Below are 24,509 nucleotides of genomic sequence, written 5' to 3' on the forward strand. Positions count from 1 at the left end.
GTAGTCCGACTTTCGACCAATTCTTGCTCAGTACAATTGGGCAGTCCCGACTGCGTCACCATTGGCGTTTCCGTATTTGTATCGCCCAAACTGAGTTCCAGGGTCACTTTTAATGTCTGTTCCAATGCGCCGGCGTTAAACTCACGTCTTACTGCTGACCCTGGTCCGGTTGAATCAGCATCCTGTCAGCTGATCGCTACCAGGATGACAGGAAGGACTCGGCTCTTATGCATGACAGAAGGCTCCATTCATTGTGATTTAGTCTAAAAATGGACACTCATCCTCCCAAGTTAAAAGTTTCGGACATTGATTACGAAAGGTGAGTTTCTGCAGGTACACCGAGGTGTGAATGCATTAAGGAAGTTATTTAGCTGTTAGCTTCTGTGTGTATTCTTTCTTCCTGTAGAGTGCAAAATTTGAAGAACACTTTTGAAAAACAGTATGGGGGATCGGCTGACTTCTATGCATGTGCACCCGGAAGAGTCAATCTCATAGGTAACTCAATGTATATTCGCTATTGGATACAGACAGTAACTTCAATGGCGAACGTGCCAATTGGGATATTGTATATAATAAAAGGGAGAGTGGGGATTGTCACTCGATGTTGTATTTCCTACATGCATATTTGTGTGTAATTGAGTAAAAATATCCATTATGTTCATTTCTACCTTGTGTCCATTTTCTTGGTTTGCCTCGTTTTCTTCAATGCAATAGGAGAGCACATTGATTATTGCGGCTTCTCTGTGCTTCCAATGGCTATCGAACATAATATCTATGCCGCTGTCTCAGTCAATAATTCTGGATCAATCCAACTGGCCAATATAAATCCTCTCTACAAGTAAGCCCTTATTTTTTTTCCATATGTGATGTGTACATGAATGTATTAGCATCTTATATATGGATTCATTTACAGTATGTGGATGTATTTTTATGCAGTATACACGGTGTGCATGTTTTTATTCTGCAGCAAAATCACCTTGTCCTGTTCAGAGGAAATAGTGATTGACAGAGATAACCCCAAGTGGTATTATTATTTCTTATGTGGAGTGAAAGGCATTCAGGTAGGACATGAATCTTTGTGATCAGACTGTCCCATTTACAAAACCAATGGTACATACATTATTAAACCTTTTCTGTTCACAACAGGAGAAGTTTGGGATCACACGTTTACCGGGAATGGTGTGTGTCATCGATGGTAATGTTCCACCAAGCTCGGGCCTGTCCAGCTCCAGTGCCATGGTTTGTTGTGCTGGACTTGTAACAATGGAGGCGAATCAGAAGTCCCTCTCCAAGGTAATCCTAAATCGAATAATTCCAAAATTATAATGATAACCATCAGAACTAAGTCCTTATCTCACTCTGCATTTCAGGTAGCTCTTGCAGAAATATGTGCCAAATCTGAGCGCTACATCGGCACCGAGGGAGGAGGCATGGATCAATCCATCTCCTTCCTGGCAGAGAAAGGAACCGTATGTAACATGTTTTTAAAGTAACATTTTAACATTCTTATTCATGCAAGTGTAAAAATAGGTCAAATATTTACTGTTATGCATAAAACATAGCAGGCCTACTACACAGTATACTGAATTTATTGTGTGTGATATTCCCTTCAATAGGCCAAATTGATTGATTTTGAGCCTTTGAGTGCCACAAATGTCCAACTCCCTGATGGTGTTGTGTTTGTGATTTCCAACTCCTGTGTGGAAATGAATAAAGCGGCATCTTCACATTTCAACATCCGTGTGGTGGAGTGTCGGATCGCGACAAAGGTATCAAGTCAAAGAAGAATCCAATGTGTAATTTATTTATCTAGAATCTGAAAAACCTCCCAGATAAATGCAATTTTTCACATATACAAATTTAAGGGTGGATGAATGTAAAATCGTCTATAATGTTGTGAACACAGATGCTGGCCCAAGCCAAAGGGTTGAACCAGAAAGGGCTTCTAAAGTTGGCCCAGGTGCAAAAGGAGATGAATGCATCTCTGGAGGACATGCTGGCTCTCGTGGAGAAAGTGCTACATCCTGAACCGTATAGCCGAGAAGAGATCTGCGAGGTTCTGGGTATCACCTCCCAGCAGCTCTCCACAGAGTTGCTCAGTGCAAATACTCAACACGGTGAGCAAATAAACAGCAGGAACACAAACAATGAGAAGTGAAGATGTGATTTTAATTTATTTTTGGGGGGAGGGTGCTCCCAGTAACGCATTTCAAGCTGCACCAGCGAGCTAAGCATGTATACAGCGAAGCTGCACGTGTGCTACGCTTCAAAAACGTATGTGAGTGTGCGCCTACCAAGTCCATCCAGTTGCTGGGTGACCTGATGAACCAGAGCCATGCAAGCTGCAGAGATCTTTATGAGTGCAGCTGCCCTGAACTAGACCAACTGGTGGACATTTGCCTGTGAGTATAAAATTTCACTTTGTCCCAAAAATTCGGACTCAACTTTAAAATACAATTGAGCTGTGAGTGACAAAATGTTAGCAGGAAATATACATAGTATCAGTGACTTACGATTCATTTATTTATTTTAAAGACAGATTGTTTCATGCATTTTTTTTGTATCGGATCTTCTTCGATCATGCTGTTGCGCAACAAATGAAGCATCAGCCACAGACCAGTGTATCACCTCTAACATTATAAAATTAGCACGGATTAAAGATCTTTCTTTCCCTTACTGACAGGAAATCGGGTGCTGCTGGCTCCCGTCTGACCGGAGCAGGTTGGGGCGGTTGCGCTGTGTCTATGGTTCCCGGTGATCAAGTTGATTCATTCTTACAAGCAGTGAGGGAAGCCTACTATCTTCATGATCCACGAAGAGCAGCAATAGAAAAACAAAGTTTGTTTGTATCAAAACCTGGAGGTGGTGCTGCAATTTATGTAGACGAATGATTGTTTTTGTCATAAATCTATGTCAAATACAGTTTTCACTGGGATAAAAAAAAGATGAAAACTCAAAGGTTGGCAAATTTAAGAGAAAAAATTGAATTTAGGGAAATCAAGGGAATCATTTTGTGCTCATATATTTTTGCAATGGATTGGATTGATTTACCTTTATTAGTCTCAAGGTGGAGAAATTTACATTTCACAGCAGCAATAATAGGATAATGTGTGTATCACTACCTTTGTAATATTAATTTTTTTCCCTCAGTTCACTCTATTCTCATTTGTTTTGAAGATTAAAAAAATGGTTCGAACTTCATTATGTATTTTTGCTGTTGTTATGTGACCTCTCGCCACCTAAATATTAGGCTAGTGCTCCAAGACCAAGATGGATCGATCACCAGCATGTAGTGGTCCCAGATCAATTTATTCAGAATCAAGCTACATTTTGCATACTGGAGACAATATACAAGAGCAGCAACACAAACATCCAGCAAATAGGAATACATATTTTCAATTATACCCTGTTATTCTTAATTAAAGTACACTGTGGTGTATTCTTTGGCGGGTAAATATTTGGGCTCGCAGGCAAGGTCCTTTGCACCATAGATTAATTGTCTCCCAGACAAGTTAATTTAAAAATGAATGTAATATTGTTTATTTTAATCAGAAAATTAAATGTATTGTACATTTTTGAATATTGTCATTTATTACCGGTCGGCGCTGTTGGACAGTCTGCGGCTGGATGAATGCATGGCTTGAGGAGCCCGCGATAAGAAGAAAGGAGCGTCAGCGCAGAGCGCCGATGCGTATGTGCAACTGTCGCGGCATGGAATTGAAGCGGATTTATGTGGGACAGGAGATGTGAGACAATCTCTTTTCGTCAATAGATGCTACAGCTGTGCGTTTGCTTTCAACATTTAGCTTGTAGTAGACGTGCACATTCCACCATGAGGTCCCTGATCCACTGCAGAAAAGGACACTTTGATCCTATCCTCTTTCATCTAGAACTGCTTCATGTCACAAAGAGGGTATAGAAAGTACTGAAGAATAAATGACTCTCTGTGTCTTTGTGTTGTCATATGTATTTATTTTTTTGTTTTTTTTTTAACCTTGTTACTTCTGGGTTGAATGAACGCTGGCGCGCATGGCTGCCGCTGCTCACCCGCAGAAAAAGTATCCTGTGACTGTAAAGTGCCCTTGAGAGTTTTGAAAGGCACTTATAAATTAAATGTATTATTATTATTATTATTATTATTGAGTTGTCAATTCGAATGTATGCTTACATTTCAATACAGCCATATGTCCAGTTATAAAAGTATATGCATTCTTATTCAAACACATTATTTCCGATGTTTAAAATGCATTCTGAAAACACCGCACACAAAAAAGTTATTATCCCGTGACTGTGAAGTGTCCTTGAGAGTGTTGAAAGGCGCTTAGAAATTAAAAGTATTCTTATTCTCATTCTTATTTTCAATCGAGTTATACACGGTATTAAAAAGAGCGTTTCTCGTGGTTTAGCATGCGCTCAATTTTTAGCATGTAAAAGTCATTACGTAAAATGAATTTGAAAAGGGGGTTGTGGGCTTTGTCTATTCAGTGTAAAACAATCTTGTACAACAATGAAAACCTTAAAACATTGAAAATTCCTCACAGGGGCGGAAGTGATGCCAGGTTGTAAAAACAATATCGTTCCCACAATGCTAAGCGGTATCCGGGCTTCCAACCGAATATCCGCCTTTTTATCCAGTTTGTTTCATGAACGTGGTGTGCTGCGCAACTCACTGACAAAATAGTTGCAGTTTGTTGTTGAGGTTTTTTTTGTGTGTGTGTGTCTTTTCCTGACTGTCGACATGTTCTTGCAGTATTACCAAGACGAGAATGGAGACAGAGTCTACACTTTGAAGGTAGAGCTGTTTTTACGTCATATTATTAGCGTGGTAGCATTTTCCAGTCAAACCTCTGCTAACGTTAGCATTAGTTGTGCTAAATCAAAAGAGCTTTGTGAAATATTTTGGTTACCTCAATCACATTGAAGTTAAACCTAAGCAACGTCTCAATATGATTCGTTACAGCATAACAGTTCTGTAAACTACAATTACGATGATGACCAATTAGCCAAAGTCTTAAAGCAGTGATAATTGGATGATCTGTGGAGTCACATTAAGCAGAAAAACAAACGTGTTTTATGAGCTTAAAGTTTAAATGCTAATATTTGCTCAATGAAATTGTTTCAAATAATCCCCATTTCTTTTCGTTTGGTAGAATTTTTAATGGTCGGAATCAGGGGCGTTGAACTTGTGGTCAAATGAAATCCAGTAAGAATATGGATTTGTTGTGTGTCTATATTAACCTTGATCCCATTCCCGATTGACAGAAAGTGGCACCAAATGGGAAGCCCACTAGCTCGGCCCATCCAGCCCGCTTCTCTCCAGACGACAAGTTCTCACGACACCGTGTGACCCTGAAGAAACGGTTCGGACTTCTGCTCACCCAACAGCCTCGACCTGTTCTGTGAATGATATCACACCTACATTTAGATGTACCCGGAACGCATAAAGGAAAAGGAAGCATTTGAGATCACAACATGCCAGGACTTGTCCCGACTTCCTCTCAAGTGTGTTGTGTGCTGTTCACGTTGCTTTTTTTGCAATGACCATTCTTTTTTTTACACACGTTTTTTTATGTGAAATATATCCAGTGAAGGGATAAGAGCACCTGTAATAAACACGATACAACATGATTGACATGATTTGTGATTTGACTCTGCTGTATCAAAACCCTGTGTTCAGACAAGGTTTACTAAACAATATTATTAATGGATAAAAACAATACATTTTCCATTCCTTCAGCGGAAACGAAATTGTCATTGACAGCAGCAATATTGAGACAAACATACCTGTTTATTGACAAAAAGCACTATTGAGGGTGCATTTAAATGGCTAATCTGAAAGAAAACGAGAAAAAAATGTTGCCTGCGTTGAAACAATTTGTACCATTTGACATTCTGCTATCACATACAAGACGACAGATTGTAATTTTTGTGTGATCGATTATTACATGTACAGTACTGTATTTGCATTGTAACATAAGGTCTGTCGGCATTTCCCACCGTTGATGTGCTGACGTCGCATCTCATTGGTCAACAGCTTCAAGGGGCGTGACCCGGCCTTCTGTCAATCAGTAGAGTGTGTCGAAAGTTCATTTCGAAACTCACTCTTCTTTACCTCGGCAAGATAAGATCTTTGTACATGTTTTCCACCAACTGACCTATCGTAAATGTCAATGTAAGTATGATAACGCTTTTTTAAAGACCTCCATGTGTGAAAATTTACACTGCGTGTTTGGCGTTATGAGTGCGACTTCGCTTTAACCCGATATTGACGTAAACAACAGGAGGGACCAAACACTTGACTTAAGCTAAAATGTAATAGTTTTTTAATGCTGGGTCTTGGGTGACACTGAAACCCGCGCTTTTGACAGTCCTTGTCCCGTGACTAATTACTAGTAGAAACAACGAGTAGCTGCATTTTGAAGACCGAGACGCTGTGAGTAAGGTTCATCCGAAGTGACATTTTGCCCGTCTTCCTTGGCATAGAATGGCTGCTTCGTGTCGTTCTGTGGGTTTTTGCATCTCTCATCTACACACAACCAGTCGTTCCTCTGCCAAACAGCATTACAAAATGTTGGTGCTTGGTGGAGGAAGTGGAGGAATTGCAATGAGTGCACGCATGAAGAGGATGCTGGGAGCTGAGAACGTGGCTGTTGTGGAGCCCAGTGAGGCAAGCACACATCATGACGTAAAACATTCATTCTTCATAGTTGTACACCATGATCAAAATGCTATTTGCATCTTCAGATGCACTACTATCAGCCTTTGTGGACTCTGGTTGGTGCTGGTGCGAAAACTGTTGCTTCATCGGGAAGGCCCACATCAAGTGTCATGCCATCTGGTGTCAGATTGGTGAAATCTAAAGTTGAAGAAATAAACCCAGATGCAAATACTGTCCGCACTGACGATGGAATTGAGGTACTGTATATTTGCCTTCTTCAACTTGACCATATGCTTTAGGCTATAAAGTTGTTCCTTACAACTGTAATATTGAATGATATGACCTTTACTCTCAATTCCAGATGTCATATGATTATCTGATTGTGGCTCTTGGTTTGCAGCTTCACTTTGAGAAGGTGAGGATGTGCTTGATTTCTTTAGCATTAGGCAGCACATCACCCACTTTTTTGTTCCTCTAGATTAAAGGGCTTCCTGAGGGATTTAAGCATCCAAACATTGGCTCCAACTATTCTGTTGAAACTGTCGAGAAAACTTGGGCAGCTTTACAGGCCTTTAAAGAAGGCAACGCCGTGTTCTCCTTCCCAAACACTCCAATTAAATGTGCTGGAGCGCCACAGAAGATAATGTACCTTGCAGATGCTTTCCTCAGAAAAGTATGGGAATTTTCCATATTCCAAAAAATAGTTTTGTGATTAATATTTCCTGTGTGTGTGTTTTTAAGACAGGAAAGAGGGCAAAGGCCAATATTGTTTACAACACATCACTTCCTGTAATTTTTGGGGTTAAGAAATATGCTGACTCACTTTGGGACATTGTGAAGCAACGTGATATTAAAGTCAACCTGAGGCAGAACCTGATTGAAGTACGCGCAGACAAACAAGAAGCTGTGTTTGAGAATCTTGACAAAGCGGGCGAGATTACAGTCTTTCAGGTAACTCTTTTCAATGCAACGGTGCCACGTTTCATATTTGTTTACAGTTGTAAGTAAAGTGTATTCATTTTAAAACTTAAATGCCATGGAGGCAGTGTGGCATTTATAACGTTTCCCTCACAGTTCTGGGGTTCACTTTTCAATCGTTCAATTTTCATGCAACCCTAACATTAAAATGTAGTTAACCCTCGTAATAAAAAATACTCATCTTAACACAACTTTAAAGGAGTTTGGCACCAAACACTATCTTCTCCTTGTTAACTCATGACGACAGATACGTTTTGGCAACTTCTAGTGTAAATTATTCCCTTAACCAGCGCCTTTGAGGATATCTTGTCTTTGCTTGTCCACCCTTTTGGTTTGACAGTTGTAATTTAAAGTTCTAAAGTGGAATGCTACTTCAGAAAAACATTAAGAAGAGTCGTTTCAAGCAAAACGGCAGTACCTGAGTAACAATGTGTCACTTTTAATTTTTTGTTTTATTTTAGTACGATATGCTTCATGTCACTCCACCCATGGGACCCAACTCTGTGATAAAAGGCAGCCTGGTGGCTGATGAAGCTGGTTGGTTGGATGTCGACAAGGAAACCCTTCAACACAAGAGGTACCCAAACGTATTCGGGATTGGAGACTGTACAAACCTACCGACTTCAAAAACAGCTGCTGCTGTCGGTAAGTCAACATTTGGTGTGATATATGCCAGCGCTGCGTTGCTGGCTCAGAGTCAGGTTTGATTTACTGATTTATGGAAATAGTGATGATCGCATAATTTGTTCAAATGGTGTTAAAGGACAACCGACGTCTCCGGACAAGTTGTTTCCATAATTTGTAAAATGGCTTCAAATAACTTCTACTGAGCGTATTTTACAAAGATTCCACCGCATATAGCTATATTTTACGTTTTAAGACTCTCGCTTAATATTCCGGAAGTCTTGTTTTTGAGTTGGTGACGAGTCCGTACGTGATGTCACTGAAGGAACGCCCCTGACCGAAAAAAGCAGTCCTTCCATCACGTCAATGCATTTTGCTGTGCTTGTTTGGTCTGAAAACGTCATGTTGCACCAAAAAGAGCCAGAAGAGGGCGACCAAGCTCCATATAAGGAATTTATCAGCCTGTGGAAACGGGCTGATTAATTCCTCACCGGAGCTCGGTCGCCAATGTCTGCCTCTTTTTTGGTGATCCATTTCCCCCCAATGTTGCCTCAAAATGGCACGGAATAAATTCTTTAATCGATTGCAAACATGTATGCTTTCCTCTTCAGAACTATTTGAATCATATTTATAACTGGATGTGTAACAAAAAAGCATATTCTCGGAATCTGAAGCCATTGTTTTGATTCTCCAGCAATGCAAGACGTCTTGGCGTGACGTCACGAACTGGGGGCGGGACTTTCTGAAAATGCCCAATTCGCAGCTCAATTTTTTGCAGATTTTGGACACTATAAGTCATTTTTATTGGTGTTTTGCATTTGAATAAAAATTTCATACTGCGTGTTTTGGGTGTTTTAGATGCTATAAAACGTTTTTCTGATGTCAGTTAGGAAACAAAAAAGTGACGTCGGTTGTCCTGTAAAACAGAGTTCACACTAGACAACTGAGCTTGACTCCGCACCAATTACTCAATGCAGGCTTTCTCATAGCTTCCTGTTTTTGTGCATTTAAGATATGGCTTAACTGTGATATTTCCATTGACATGTATGTGTAGGCTCTCAGTCATACAAGAGTGGTCTATCGATGAAAAGGTTTCTTCAGCCATCATCTGTACTCCTTTGAAGGTATCGGATTTTTCGCTCCTCATCCGAAAAGCTTCGCCAGTAAACTAAAGTTGTGCTGGTACCGCTTGCCCTATATATACAGTAAAGTCTCGTTATAGCGATATTCAAGGGAGTCCGAAAAAATATCGATATAACCGGGACTATCGATATATCCGACCCTGTTTGCATGTAATTTTCTCCGTGCCTGCATAGAAATAGTATCGATATAACCGGGACTATCGATATATCCGATATCGATATAACGAGACTTTACTGTATATATATCCCTAATGGACGGGGGGGGGGGGGGGGGGGGGGGGGGGGGGGGGGTGCCAGACCTCTGCTCTGATAGGTCCCTGCACCACAACCTCTGTCCATTAGGGATATATATATCTCTAATCCATATCGGTATCAACGCACTTCTCTTCGGTATCAACCAGAAATTTCTCCATAAACTCCAACTCGTCCAAAATTCTTCAGCCCGGATCATCACTCGAACCCCCTCCTTTCACCACATCACCCCTGTCCTCCAGCAACTCCACTGGCTACCTGTTAAACATCGTATCGAAATCAAAATACTTCTGTTTACATTCAAAGCCATCCATAACCTTGCCCCTCCCTATCTTTCTGACCTGCTTCAAATCTCTGTTCCCTCTCGGTCCCTCAGATCTTCATCCTCCCTTCACCTCTATGTTCCCTCTGCCTGTCTCACCACGATGGGTTGCAGAGCTTTCAGCCGCTCTGCTCCCAAACTCTGGAATTCTCTTCCACCCAACATCCGCAATATTGACTCCCTCCCTATTTTCAAGGCTCACCTCAAAAGCCACTTGTTTAAAATTGCTTTCAATGTATAGTTCTATCTGCTATTTTATTATGTATCCTTTTACTTATGGTTTTATTGTTATGTGCTTTGTTTTATTGTTTTTATTGTAAAGTGTCCTTGGGTGTTTTGAAAGGCGCTTGAAATAAAATGTATGATTATTATTATTATTATTATATTATTATTATCATTATATATATATATAGCGCCAGAGGTACCAGCACAACTTTAGTTTGCTGACGAAGCTCTTGGGATGAGGAGTGAAATGTCCAACACCTTCAAAGAAGTACAGATGACGGCTGAAGAAACCTTTTCATCGATCTTCCCTTGACATGCCACAAATGGAAGTCAACATCATTTTTCTATTTTCAGCCGCCCAGTCTGCAGTTCTGAACAGAACCATCAAAAAGATATTGAAAAACGAAAAACCAGATAAAAAGGTAACAATTTGCTCCATGTGATTACATCATTTGAAGATGTGGATGGACTTTGTCCAACGAAAGTTAGCATAAAAATAAATGTTGTTTTCAACATATGCGCCATGTATTCACCTTGCTCTCTGTATAGTACGATGGCTACACGTCATGCCCACTGGTCACAAGCTACAACACGGTCGTTCTGGCCGAATTTGACTACAATAGTCAACCACTGGAAACATTCCCCTTCAACCAAGCCAAGGAAAGGAGAATCATGTACCACATGAAAGCTGATGTCATGCCACATCTCTATTGGCATGGGCTCCTCAGGTATGTTCTACAATCACCAGATAACTTGAGCTGCTTCCAATTATATATCTGTGATGTGTCCCATTCAGGGGTTTATGGGGCGGACCAGAACCATTCAGGAAACTCCTGCATCTTGGCATGAAATGATTGCTGACAATGAATCATCAGTGGGCATATTTGGAAAGACACTTTTCTTGAACTGCAGATATGTACGTTTTAGCTTTTATATGAACAAAGAATAAAAGGGGATTTCTTGTTTGTGTTCAGCTTCTCTTGAAGAGAGAGTGGGAGGCTAAGTAAAGAAAAGAATTCGCTCACTAAAGGACTTCACTTGCTAAGCATCGGCTGCTTCGTTTATATTCAAAACAAAAAAAAATGGCGAGAGGACTTGCATATCACGGCATTAAGTACTTCAATAGGGTAATAAATGTGATTTATATAGGGGTCGATTCAGTAATTAAGGAATACAATAGTAAATGACATTGTTGAATTATTCCTCATCGGACATGGTTGTAGCAAGAATCAAGTGACATACAATGCATTTCAAGTTTCTTTCAATTTCTTGCTATAAATGTGACAATTAGTTTTGTTCACTGCCCCCCACCCCATTATTATTTTTCCACCTATGTAAACGTCATGATAATTATTTATCTCTGTAAACTTCATGAGGAGCTATTTTGGAAGGACTCTGTCCTTGGAACTGGAGGATTACAGTTGAGGTCTCAGTGGACAAATGCAGAATGGCAACTTGTTGAAGTGATACAAGACTTCCTGTCCTCTTTGGGAGTGCTGTTAAGCAAGGTGACTCAACTCAACGATCACACCAATCTTTGTGCATTCTTTTCACTGTAAAATCCTTCTCTGCACCCCTACATGTGTGTGATTTGATTCTTTGTTAGCTTTGAAATACATGTTGAGAGCAGTCTGATAATTGTATTTTCCTTTGAGAGATTATAATAGATAAAATAAAATATTAAAATGTTTTCTTATTGTATACATCACATTGATTGTTGTTTTTAAAAGCCTGGTGCAAAAGCAAAAATCAAGTACTATCTCCATATTCAGAACCAAAACAAGAGCATTCTGTGCCAATGTGAACTTTGTGAGGTGACTGTGACATGGAGAGGAAAGTGGAGTTGACAACCACAAATCCTACAAAAGATGGAGAAGAGAGAAAAGCAGCGTGTCTCTGAAAGAAACCAGCAAAGCAGCACATGTTTCGGCGCCTACTTAATTGTCTAAACATAAGCACATTGACTATGACAAGAGCAAAGCAGCCTGGAGGCTAATGCAGACTACACTGTCACAGTTGCACAACAGACAATGCTGATGAATGCTAATGACTCGATAATGTTTTTTAATTAAACATTTAAGTAATTGTGTGTACTGCTATAGTCTTTGTCTCAAATATATGAAGTATAAATACTGTTTACATATTTTAATCAGGTTGGAACTCACAAACGATTGCACACGAATTCATCGGGGAGGGGTGTGGTTGTGTGACCCCACTTCGCGAACTTTCACACATTGCGGCTGGTTCTGCTCCGCATTACCCTCTATAAACGGGATTACTGTACAATATATGATAAACAATTAAAGAAAATTGAAACAACCAAAGGACAGTGAAAACGTGTGTTTGGTCTTAAATAATATTGGTGTTCTCCTGTAAGTGGACAGTGGGCCCCCTTTAGTAGTCCCGGTAGAGGGACTGGGTCGTCACGGGAAAAGCGAAGATCCGCTTAATTGAAATAGATGGGAGCATCCCCCGTGTAATACAAAATAAATTCCGAAAATGTACAGTATGTCTTCCACGACAATTTTTATTTGGCCTCCCCTGCCCCAACAAAAGAAATATGAAAAAATGCGGGCGGAATCAGTCGAAAAGTGAATCTGCGTGTGCCAGTGTTCCCCGTTTCGTTCAGATTCGTCTTTCATTTTGATGGCATTTCTTCGTTTCGATTTCTCCTAGTGTTTTTTTGTAACTGCTGTTTAAGCGTACACAGGTAGGAGCCGTGTCAACAGTGCTGTCCAAAACATCTTCCCTGTCGACTCACGCCACGTTGTTTCGTTCGCGCGCGCGCGACTGTCGCATTCTCGCGCGTACTCGCGCATGTTTGTGATGAGGAGGAGGCGGGAAATGGCGTCTGCAGACATGGCCGATCTGTGACTACAAACTACCGACAGCGACAGACGCCACTGGGCGAGAGTAAGCACTACAACTTCAGACAGGGGCTGTCTGGCAAATTCTCTGCCGCAGAGCTGAAAACGCAGCGAGACGTTTTGGAAGAGCTTCGTCCATTTTCTGTGAGTACAAGGACGGCGTCAACATGTGTAAGCGGAGAAGTGTTTGTACCTCCCGCTTAGCTTGTGTGCTAGCAAACTGCTAGCCAGAAAAGGGGGCGTAGTCTAATGGCTGAAAATAGTCGCGGAAGAAACAAAACAACGCCAACGCATTGCGTTGAGAAATCTTGCTTATTTGACTGCCAATTCAATGAGCTCGCAAAAAGTACGGCCGAAAGTGGTTGGTTATTCAAAATGTCATCGTTTGCCTCTCGGGTTGTTAGCCTCGAAGCTAACCGTGGCTAAACGTTAGCGACGGAAATGACCGGAAGGTACCTGACAATGTTGAAATATTGACGGAGGGAACACTGAAACAGTGTCTGGTATTGTCACGATCCCGTCCATCCTCCACTGGCGTAGATTGTACGCGTCAAGTTTAGACAGTGGCGGGGCTGACGCAAACCGTCGTTGACGTTTCTGGTGTTCGTATGTTTTACGCTATGGGCATTCGACGTTGCTTATAAAAGCACATTTAAGAAGACATTAGGCCAAGTGGTCGCAATTTAAAGTGACCACACATAACTCGAGATACGCACATCGATTAACCGAATTGATCATCCATGTGTGGCGGTGTAGACACGAGTGAGCAGCGTGAAGCAGTGTTGACATCGGCTGCGTCGCAATGGAAGCAGACAAGTTGTCCTCAGTGATGCGAAGACAACACTAAAACCATTCTGTCCCAAGTGTTATTTTCAGAATGTAACTAATAATTCGTTTAGTAATTTACTGCCAGACGTGCAAAAATGTGCCCACTCCAGTGCCAGGGTTTTGTCATTGTCACTCGAATTCCAGGATCCACAGAATATCGACTTTTAGGACTACATAAACATTCAATGCAGTGATGAGAAGGTTTCTTCAGTCGTCATCTGTACTTTTTTGAAGGCGTCGGACGTTTCGCCTCCTATTCAAGAGGCTTCGTCAGCGAACTAAAGTCTTACTGGTCGTGTCGGTCGTAATGCTGATGAGGTGGTACCGGAGGGAGTGGGGCAAACAAGCTAGTCGTTAGTCAGGAATGTAGGAACAATCAACGGGGCCACAGGGAGTGGTCCTCTGCTCCCCCCAACCTGAGAGTAGGGACCTATCATAGCTGTGTCCGGCGCCGCCATGTCTGGACATTAGGGATATATAAATAGGACCGATACGACCAGTAAGACTTTAGTTCGCTGACGAAGCCTCTTGGATAGGAGGCGAAACGTCCGACACCTTCAAAAAAGTACAGATGACGGCTGAAGAAACCTTGTCATCGATGGACCACTCCTGTACGACTGAGAGCTTACACAGACATTCAATGCAGCATAAGAAACCTTAGACTCTCTTCTTTCATCAGGAAAAAATAGTTAATTCCTAAACCATATGGGTCTGGAGTTATATGAGCTTGAAATGACTGCAGCAGTCCAAAATACAATACAATGCAATACATACATACATACATACATACATACATACATACATACATACATACATACATACATACATACATACATACATACATACATACATACATACATACATACATACATACATACATACATACATACATACATACATACATACATACATACATACATACATACATACATACATACATACATACATACATACATACATACATACATACATACATACATACATACATACATACATACATACATACATACATACATACATACATACATACATACATACATACATACATACATACATACATACATACATACATACATACATACATACATACATACATACATACATACATACATACATACATACATACATACATACATACATACATACATACATACATACATACATACATACATACATACATACATACATACATACATACATACATACATACATACATACATACATACATACATACATACATACATACATACATACATACATACATACATACATACATACATACATACATACATACATACATACATACATACATACATACATACATACATACATACATACATACATACATACATACATACATACATACATACATACATACATACATACATACATACATACATACATACATACATACATACATACATACATACATACATACATACATACATACATACATACATACATACATACATACATACATACATACATACATACATACATACATACATACATACATACATACATACATACATACATACATACATACATACATACATACATACATACATACATACATACATACATACATACATACATACATACATACATACATACATACATACATACATACATACATACATACATACATACATACATACATACATACATACATACATACATACATACATACATACATACATACATACATACATACATACATACATACATACATACATACATACATACATACATACATACATACATACATACATACATACATACATACATACATACATACATACATACATACATACATACATACATACATACATACATACATACATACATACATACATACATACATACATACATACATACATACATACATACATACATACATACATACATACATACATACATACATACATACATACATACATACATACATACATACATACATACATACATACATACATACATACATACATACATACATACATACATACATACATACATAGTTTATATCGCGCTTTAACAACAGCTGAAGCTGTAACAAAGCGCTAACATGGAACAAAAGGGAAATGGTCATTGTCAGAGGCCCTGGCCAGTGCTTTATCAGAGCACGAGCAAGAAAAAAACAAAACACAAATTAATTCGGGAATGTCACATTTCACATTTGTCATATTTTCAACTCCCGAATAAATTTGTGAATGGCAGTGAATGAGTTAAATATTAGAAATAAGACGAACATGTTTCCATCGAAAACAACTGGGATACAAAACTGATTTTTAGATGAGTTTTTACTTGCATAAAATATATAGTTGTTTCTATTTTTTTGGGTGAGGGTGCTCCATGTCCATGGGTATGCTTAGTGTTGCAAAAAAATAACTTGAAATAACCCAACAACAGTCATAAGCATGCAAAATAACATGGTTTTTGTTTGTGCACCACAACGACAATTTAAACTTCAAACACAAGAGTAAACTTTGTGAAATGAATACATACATGAAATTGTTCATCAAAACAGTACAATCTTGAATGGCACTAACTGTTAGTTTGCCACCTCTTGTCAGATCCTTCTATGTGATGCTGGAGCATGATGCGGCTGAGAGCGCGTAAAGCTCCTCAGCAGCCCACCGCAGGCCGCCGAGCCCCAACGTCCCAGGTGAAAAGGAAACGCTGTGCAGTGGAGGCACACCCACTGAGAGCCCGAGGCAGAATGCCAAAGAATGAAACGGGCCTCTTGTCCACCATCAAGAAGTTTATCCGGGGTGATCCAGTCAAGGTAGGCTTGACGATACACACAGCTGATTTGTAATTTCATTTTAGTCACGTATGAATTAATAAAAGGTCATTGTAAAGTAGTTTTTGGGCTGGAATGAATTGATGACATTTCCATTCATTCCAATAGTAAATATTGGATTGGATTGGATATGCCTTTATTAGTCTCACAGTGGAGAAATTTACATTTCACAGTTATATTACTTCAGTTTACACGTATTTCTGGTGTCAACAAATTGAATTTATAACCCCAGGTTCCGATTTTTTTGTTTCCAAAATGTAACAGCTCTAAAGTGCTGTCCAAACCTTAACTTGAATGAATCAATGAATCGAAAAACGTTTTTTTTTTTGTCATTTTTTAATACTTGGTAGGTGGAGCCAGATATTCCCGCCAAGAGGAGTCGGATTGATGGCAGCGATAAAAGCGATCTCATCACCTCAGCACCACAAACACGAGGCCTTGCCAACAAAACCGTCTCTCGAGTTTGCCGAAAAAGTCCAAGTAAAGGTACAACAACATGTTAACAACATGACTTCTGCCATGAAGCAACTCTCTTCCCCTTGTGGAATAATTTGATTTCTTGGTTTAGATTCAATAACATGCAGCGACAAACCCTTAAAACCAAATGGAAAACTAGAAGCTTCAGTTGAGGCGGCGAGCAGTCCTCCCCACACCACCCTCCTGGGAACTATCCTTTCTCCTGTTTTCAACTTTTTCTCACCAGCGACCAAAATTGGTAAAAATCACACACCACATTGTCCTTCAATGACCTGCTTGTACAGACGCTCCCCACCTTACCAACGAGATACGTTCCGAGCGGTCGTTCGTAAGGTGAATTTGTTCGTAAGGTGCTTCAGTGCTATATTTTATATGGAATGTATGTTTAAGTCAAACACTGAACGACGACGTATAAAACATAGACGCTCTAACAGTCGTCAAATAAATTCACACCGACTGTAGTAGTATGACGACAAATATCCTTGGGTCTTCACTAAGCCATTACTGAAGCTGCTAGCACGTCATTACTGCCACCAACTTTTTGTTATGCATCGTGTCCTCCTGGAGCGTCCACTGGGAAGAGGGATTTACTCCCCGCCCACATACTCTATGCAGCCAATCGGAAGCAAGCTCGGCGGATCGCGGCCTGAACTCATTGGCAACACCAGCATAGGCAGGCGCGGATTGGTCAGCCTTGGTGTCCGTCGCATAAACATCCATCGCGTAAACAAAATGTTTGCATGTACCATTGTTCGTAACTCGAATGTTCGTAAGTCGGGGAGCGTCAGTATCTGTTTTTTTTGTTGTTTTTTTTTCACTTTGAGCGGGCACTGTTTGTAAGGAAACAACAAAAAGTGCATTTTTTGCAAAGGTCTGAAACATTTCTGTATCTTTTCTTCAGCCACGCCTGGTTCAGACTCTCCAGGCCAAGCCATGGAGGCAGAAGAGATCATGAAGCAGCTTGACATCGAGCAGGCTAAGGAAATGCCCAGTAGCACGCTCACGTCCTCCGAAGGCATCACCGCTTGTCACGGCAGCCCCCCGTTGCCTCAGAGGCTCCAAATGAGCGCCAACTCCACTGTGGAGGATGGCGAAATTGTGACTGAAATCGACATGCCCCCGTTAACAGGTACTCCCAACTCGGACTCACTGAGGCACTCTCACGTCAAGGCATGTCATTCACTGCTCGCTAACTGTGCACAAGGGTGAAGAATTTGTCAGTCCTCCAGGTGAACGCAAAATGTTTATTTGCTTTGACAACCAATTACCTGGATGCATACTTTAATCTGCTAATATTCTTTAAAAAATGACAAAAATAGGCTGGGAATGAGGGTGGGAGTTAAATAAATGTAACACTGCAACATAAGCCATTTAAACATTCCACCTCCCTGAAACATTTTGATAATCTCTTGTATATTTAAACCACTTCACCTTTACACGTCATCTTCATACACATCTCATAACACGACATAAAGTCCATCTTTTCTGTCTCCAACAGCTCCTCCCGGTTGTTTGCCAGATGGCAGCTATCTACACACGATCCCCTCCGCCCCAGCAGAGCCATCTTACGATGAAGACTGGGAGGTGTTTGACCCGTGAGTGCCGCACGCGCACACCGGCACGTGCTCATTTAACTCATTCACTGCCATTCATGAATTTATTTGGGAATTGAAAATATGATGTAGAGCGAGATTCCTGAATTAATTCTGGTTTCGTTTTTTTTCTCGTTTCGGTGACAATATAGCGCGGGCCAGAACTCTGGCAATGTTTTCCCCTTCCACAAGCGGGCAGTATTTCCCTTTTTTCCATATTAGCGCTTTGTTCCAGCTTCAGCCGTTGTTAAGGCGCTATATAAACCAATCTTGATGCATTGCATTGTATTTTGGACAACTGCCCTCATTTCAAGCTCATATAACTCCAGACCCATTTAATTTAGGAGTAATTTTTTAATTTAAAAAATTTAATTTAAAAATAAATTTAATTAACTCTTTTTTCTGATGAAAGAATAGAGTCTAATATTTCTTACATTGCATTGAATGTTTATGTAATCCTAAAACTCAATATTCTGTGGGTCCTGGAATTCATGTGACAATGACAAAAACCCTGGCACTGAAGTGGACACATTTTGCATATGGCTGGCAGCGAATGAGTTAATGAGCCGTTGAGAAAAATAGCAGATAAATATCAGAATGGAGCTCCTTGGGCCAAGTGGATATATGTTTTACTCGTCAATCACGTGAGGGGAGAATTGTGGCTGCATTAAACACACACACACACACACACACACACACACACACACACACACACACACACACACACACACACACACACACACACACACATATATATATATATATATATATATATATATATATATATATATATATATATATATATCAATAGATAAAATAACATACCAACCACAAGATGGCGGTAAAACCAATTTCCAGAGTATATGTTAACTCATTCTCTGCCAGACAATGTGCAAAAATGTGTCCAGTCCAGTGTCAGGGTTTTTGTCATTTTCACTCAAATTGCAGGAACCAATTTTAATTTAGGACTAAATAAAAAGATTTGGGCCTGGAGTTATCTGAGCTTGAAATGAGGGTGGCTGTACAAAATACAATACATACATATTGGTTTATATAGCGCTTTAAGAACAGCTTAAGCTGGAACAAAGCGCTAACATGGACAAAAGAAAAATGCTGCCCTGTCGTGGAAGGGAAAAACATTGCCAGAGGTCTGATCAGCGCTTTATCGGCAACCTTGCAAGACAAACCAAAACCCGAACAAATTTGGGAATGGCACTCCACGTCATTCAATTTGCAAATAAATTTGGGAATGGCAGCGAATGAGTTAAAGGACAACCGACACCATTTTTTTGTTTCCTAACTGACATCAGAAAAACGTTTTACAGCATCTAAAATACCCAAAACATGCAGGCTGATATTTAGTCAAATGCAAAACACCAATAAAAATGACTTAAAGTGTCCCAAAACTACTTCAAAATGACCCCGGAAGTGGCGAGTTTCAGAAGGTGGCGGGACCTTCTGAAACTCGCCACTTCCGGGGTCATTTTGAAGTAGTTTTGGGACACTTTAAGTTCGTGACGTCACTATTGGTCACACACTACCTTGCTCCAGAATCAAAACAATGGCTTCAGAGAGTTCAGATTTGGAGAAGGTGCTTTCTTGCTACTCATCCAGTTATGAATATGATTCAAATAGTTATGAAGAGGAAAGCATAAATGTTTGCAGTCAATTAAAGAATGTATTCCGTGCCATTTTGAGGCAACATTGGGGGGAAATGTATCACCCAAAAAGAGGCAAGAAAATGGCCACCGAGCTGTGAGGAATGAATCAGCCCGTTTCCACAGGCTGATAAATCACCTTCCATGGAGGTTGACTCCCTCTGCTGGCGGCTTTTGGATGTAACACAAGGGTTTCAAAAAAACAGTACAGCAAAATACATTGACGTGATGGAAAGACGCTACAATGCGTCTTTTTTACGGTCGGGAGGCGGTCCTTTTCTGATGTCACGTGAGGGCTCGTCACCAACTCAAAAACAAGACTTCCTGAATGTTCAGCGCGAGTCTTTAAACGTAAAATATAGCTATATGCGGCAGGATCTTATTAAAATACGCCCAGTAGAAGTCATTTGAAGCCATTTTACTAATTATGGACGCAACTTGTCCGTAGGTGTCGGTTGTCTTTTAAGATTGAAATGAATTTGTTACCTAATTATTTTACTCAAGTACACGTCAGCACCAAAGTAGACAAGACTACACTGGCTATCTATCGCTAGTAGTAGCTGCTACATGTATACATTCTGCTTTGCAGGTACTTTTTCATCAAGCACGTGCCACCATTGACAGAAGAGCAGCTGACACGCAAACCAGCACTACCGTTGAAGACACGCAGCACGCCAGAGTTTTCGCTCGTCCTGGATTTGGTAAATACTCAAGAGCTTTTTTGTTTGCTCTGTGGGTCCTCTTGGAAGGCGAGTGGATGTGTTTTTTTGCTCAGGTTTTCACGGTGTACTTTTTTGTTTTTCAGGATGAAACTTTAGTTCACTGCAGTTTGAATGAACTGGAAGATGCCGCGCTGACGTTCCCTGTGCTTTTTCAGGATGTAATATACCAGGTAAGAACTGTACACTGGTCATGTGTGGATATTCTATTATTGTTTGTAATCATTAAAAAAAATTCAACACAGGTGTATGTGCGATTACGGCCATTTTTCCGGGAGTTTCTCGAGCGCATGTCTCAAATGTATGAGGTAGGGTTTTTGCCCCCGCCACACTGCATAGCATGATACTTGCTTAACTCAAGATGCTCTTGTTTGAATTCTCACATGATTTCAGATTATTCTCTTCACGGCGTCCAAGAAAGTGTACGCCGACAAGTTGCTTAACATCCTTGATCCCAAAAAGCAGCTGGTCAGGTCAGTGAAGAATAATTTCTCCCTGAAATTTTTGTGGGTAAAATTATTGAGAAGTAAAAAAAAAAAAATGTTTAATTTAGGGTGCGTGTGGGTACAAATGACTCAAAAGGGGTGTGTCTTCCCTGTGTTTTTTTCCTCAATGGCGAACATGTATTTATGTTTTTAGACACCGTCTGTTTCGTGAACACTGTGTGTGCGTCCAAGGAAATTACATAAAAGACCTCAACATTTTGGGACGAGATCTGTCCAAGACGATAATAATCGACAACTCACCTCAAGCCTTCGCCTATCAGGTAACAACCCGTAGTCCTCAATTGTACGTCAGTGAAAGTGTTATTCGTTCTAAAGCAAAGTATAAAATCAGTGTCAGCAAAAGTTAAAATGAAATGAAAATGACCAATGAAAACTCCACAAATAATCCCATCAGATTTCGATTGTGATAGAAAATGATTGAACCACCATTTTTTATTTTTATAGAAACATGTTATGTAGTAAATATGTTTAAAGGACAACCAACACCATTTTTTTGTTTCCTAACTGACATCAGAAAAATGTTTTACAGCATCTAAAATACCCAAAACACGCAGGCTGATATTTTTAGTCAAATGCAAAACACCAATAAAAATGAGTTAAAGTGTCCCAAAACTACTTCGGACCTCAGAAATGGCGAGTTTCAGAAGGTCCCGCCCCCTTGTTCGTGACGTCACACCAGGACGTCTTGCATTGCTCAAGACTCAAAACTATGGCTTCAGATTCGGAGAAGATGCTTTCTTGTTACTCATCCAGTTATGAATATGATTCAAATAGTTCTGAAGAGGAAAGCATACATGTTTGCAATCGATGAAAGAAGTCCTCCTGTATCAATTCGAGCCGTCAGGACTCCAATGTAGCTTTCCCAGAAAATGCACAAGATGGCGCCCAAGCTCCGTTTGAAATGGGCTGATTTGTCAGCTGGGAATTTGTGTCAACTAGTATCAAATAGTAGTTTTGGTGCAACACATAACGATTCACCATCGCATTATTTATGTGTTTTGCTTCTAATTTTGGCATCAACATGATGTTTTGAGAGCAAAGTAACCAAAATGCATTGTGGGTCACTTTCTTGGTCAGGGGCGTTCCTGACGTGACGCCACGTACGGACTCGTCACAACTCGAAAACAAGACTTCCTGAATATTCAGTGCGAGTCTTAAAACGTAAAATATAGCTATATGCGGTGGAATCTTTGTAAAACGCACTCAGTCGAAGTCATGTGAAATGATTTTACGAATTATGGACACAACTTGTCCGGAGGCGTCGGTTGTCCTTTAAAGTCACTGTAAAGTGAAATAAATGCTTCTCAAGGGTATTGTTTTTAGAATCACAAAGCCTTTAATAGTCCCACAATGAGCAATTTTGAAATTTTCTGAACATTATTCTTATTTTTTGGGTCATCAGCTCTCCAACGGGATCCCAATCGAGAGCTGGTTCGTGGATAGAAATGACAGCGAGCTTCTCAAGTTGGTTCCTTTCCTGGAGAAGTTGGTGGAACTGGTAAGAGTTTTAACATTACATCCAGTGAACCCTGCTTTTTACTGGGAATTTGGTGCTGCTTTGGGGGTCATTTGGGGGCATCCTGTGGTGGCAACACTTTGAAGGGTGATCAGGCAGACAAAAGTAGTTCCTTGCCGCCCTCATGTGGCACATAAAGGAATTCTAAATTGTTGTGCGAGGGTGTCATTTTGGAGTTTGGCAACTGAACTCGGTTCCACTGATAGTGGGGGTTGACTAGACCTGATTCCACCCCTCCCGCTTTCCCTGCCAATGATGCATTGTTGTTTTCGTTGCAGAACGATGACGTCCGACCGCACATCAGAGAGCGCTTTCGCTTGCACGACCTCCTGCCTTCAGACTGAGCAGCGGACGTCCTCTACAACGGAGACCCTGTCGCCTTCTCTTCACAAGGAAGGGTCTATTCAATGGATTTCTTGATAAACTCCATATTGACATTATTGATTTTTCTAAAAAAAAAAAAAAAAAAAAAAAGGATGCAAAAACAAAAGAGTGAAATTGATGTTTTTATGCAGAGACACTAATATTGTGACTGAAATGCTTGCTGCAGCGGGCTAGCTTTTATGGAGGTGTTTTGTCTGCCACTTTGGATCGACAAAACTGAATGTGTTTGTGTTCGGCCCGTCAGACTTGTATTATAGTTCCTATTTTCTTGTATATACATGTACAGATTGGTTGTTTTTCTCTTAAAGGTTTTTACGTCTTATGTTGAGATTTAAGTATGGATACCTTCTTTTTTTTTAAGAAAAGGATTATAGGAGTGTATTATATTTGCCGTATGCCTGCTTTACTTCTGTGATGCTTTACTCCTTTAAATGCAGTTGTCTGTTTAAACGGTGCAGTTTAAAAAAAAGTTCTTAATGTTTTAAGATTCTGTAATGTAAGATAGAGTAAACTCTTAAATGAATACAAAGCCATAATGGCCGTGCCCTCATTTTGGAGATTTCTATTTGGCACCTTGTTTGACAAAGGGCTTTGACATCCAGCCCATTTGTAAGCTGATTCCACAACCACCAGATTTTTAAACAGGTGTACGAACGCCTCAGTTTGGGGGGGAGAAGAAAGACTTAACACCAGCCATTGCTTTGGATTCCTGTTTTCTGGGACATGTTTCAGACGTTGGCGTTACAAACAAGTTTTATTGACTCTTGAATGATCAATCCTGTTGTATTCAGTGTTTCATTTTTTTTCCATGAAAATAAATGTTTTTCTAGGACTCTGTTCCTGCATATGTGTACAGGTAGAATACAACCTCACGGTTCTGCAGTTCCAGATTCAAACATCAGCTGAATTTGCTAAACCCACATGACTTCCAAATGTCACTCAAAAATTGTTTCTTCTC

The 24,509-nt window shown here is 40.2% G+C and overlaps 4 protein-coding genes across 5 annotated transcripts; all 4 read left to right on the top strand.

Annotated features, from left to right (window-relative positions):
- The first annotated feature begins 76 nt into the window (after positions 1 to 76).
- galk2 (galactokinase 2) lies at positions 77 to 3,580 on the top strand. The gene is made up of 10 exons (XM_088996498.1): positions 77 to 319; positions 407 to 495; positions 715 to 838; positions 968 to 1,061; positions 1,147 to 1,293; positions 1,371 to 1,469; positions 1,617 to 1,769; positions 1,907 to 2,117; positions 2,201 to 2,402; positions 2,684 to 3,580. Exons 1-10 carry the CDS (start codon positions 270 to 272, stop codon positions 2,889 to 2,891), a joined length of 1,377 nt encoding a protein of 458 aa, XP_088852624.1. The 5' UTR covers positions 77 to 269; the 3' UTR covers positions 2,892 to 3,580.
- Positions 3,581 to 4,618: 1,038 nt separating this feature from the next.
- On the top strand, positions 4,619 to 5,628 carry nop10 (NOP10 ribonucleoprotein homolog (yeast)). The gene is made up of 2 exons (XM_088996502.1): positions 4,619 to 4,792; positions 5,263 to 5,628. The coding sequence occupies exons 1-2, from the start codon at positions 4,739 to 4,741 to the stop codon at positions 5,401 to 5,403; spliced, it is 195 nt and encodes a 64-aa protein (XP_088852628.1). The 5' UTR covers positions 4,619 to 4,738; the 3' UTR covers positions 5,404 to 5,628.
- A 405-nt stretch (positions 5,629 to 6,033) lies between these two features.
- Positions 6,034 to 12,294, top strand: sqor (sulfide quinone oxidoreductase). 2 transcript variants are annotated; one of them, XM_088996499.1, is made up of 10 exons: positions 6,034 to 6,172; positions 6,484 to 6,667; positions 6,745 to 6,915; positions 7,020 to 7,073; positions 7,137 to 7,331; positions 7,400 to 7,609; positions 8,098 to 8,281; positions 10,556 to 10,623; positions 10,751 to 10,929; positions 10,998 to 12,294. In XM_088996499.1, the coding sequence occupies exons 1-10, from the start codon at positions 6,165 to 6,167 to the stop codon at positions 11,053 to 11,055; spliced, it is 1,311 nt and encodes a 436-aa protein (XP_088852625.1). In that variant the 5' UTR covers positions 6,034 to 6,164; the 3' UTR covers positions 11,056 to 12,294. The 2 variants fall into 2 exon arrangements, with proteins under 2 accessions (XP_088852625.1, XP_088852626.1); XM_088996500.1 differs by lacking the exon at positions 7,137 to 7,331.
- Positions 12,295 to 12,961: 667 nt separating this feature from the next.
- On the top strand, positions 12,962 to 24,388 carry ctdspl2a (CTD (carboxy-terminal domain, RNA polymerase II, polypeptide A) small phosphatase like 2a). The gene is made up of 13 exons (XM_088996505.1): positions 12,962 to 13,212; positions 16,470 to 16,681; positions 17,050 to 17,185; positions 17,268 to 17,414; positions 18,078 to 18,305; positions 18,675 to 18,771; positions 21,016 to 21,127; positions 21,232 to 21,318; positions 21,391 to 21,453; positions 21,539 to 21,618; positions 21,785 to 21,911; positions 23,054 to 23,149; positions 23,446 to 24,388. Exons 2-13 carry the CDS (start codon positions 16,493 to 16,495, stop codon positions 23,509 to 23,511), a joined length of 1,428 nt encoding a protein of 475 aa, XP_088852631.1. The 5' UTR covers positions 12,962 to 13,212; positions 16,470 to 16,492; the 3' UTR covers positions 23,512 to 24,388.
- Positions 24,389 to 24,509: the final 121 nt, after the last annotated feature.

Source organism: Hippocampus bargibanti, linkage group LG05, assembly GCF_051943395.1.
Source record: "Hippocampus bargibanti isolate YZ-2025 linkage group LG05, ASM5194339v1, whole genome shotgun sequence".
NCBI classification, from domain to species: Eukaryota; Metazoa; Chordata; class Actinopteri; order Syngnathiformes; family Syngnathidae; genus Hippocampus; species Hippocampus bargibanti.

Excerpts from the sequence above, each read along its gene's own strand:
- galk2 (XM_088996498.1), top strand. The coding sequence starts at position 270 with ATGGACACTCATCCTCCCAAGTTAAAAGTTTCGGACATTGATTACGAA. Across the intron at positions 839-967 it reads AATATAAATCCTCTCTACAA|CAAAATCACCTTGTCCTGTT; the intron begins GTAAGCCCTTAT and ends TTTATTCTGCAG. Across the intron at positions 1,062-1,146 it reads GTGGAGTGAAAGGCATTCAG|GAGAAGTTTGGGATCACACG; the intron begins GTAGGACATGAA and ends TGTTCACAACAG.
- ctdspl2a (XM_088996505.1), top strand. The coding sequence starts at position 16,493 with ATGATGCGGCTGAGAGCGCGTAAAGCTCCTCAGCAGCCCACCGCAGGC. Across the intron at positions 18,772-21,015 it reads GACTGGGAGGTGTTTGACCC|GTACTTTTTCATCAAGCACG; the intron begins GTGAGTGCCGCA and ends TCTGCTTTGCAG. Across the intron at positions 21,454-21,538 it reads GCATGTCTCAAATGTATGAG|ATTATTCTCTTCACGGCGTC; the intron begins GTAGGGTTTTTG and ends ACATGATTTCAG.
- sqor (XM_088996499.1), top strand. Across the intron at positions 6,668-6,744 it reads CTGTTGTGGAGCCCAGTGAG|ATGCACTACTATCAGCCTTT; the intron begins GCAAGCACACAT and ends TTGCATCTTCAG. Across the intron at positions 6,916-7,019 it reads GCACTGACGATGGAATTGAG|ATGTCATATGATTATCTGAT; the intron begins GTACTGTATATT and ends TCTCAATTCCAG.
- nop10 (XM_088996502.1), top strand. The coding sequence starts at position 4,739 with ATGTTCTTGCAGTATTACCAAGACGAGAATGGAGACAGAGTCTACACT. Across the intron at positions 4,793-5,262 it reads ACAGAGTCTACACTTTGAAG|AAAGTGGCACCAAATGGGAA; the intron begins GTAGAGCTGTTT and ends CCCGATTGACAG.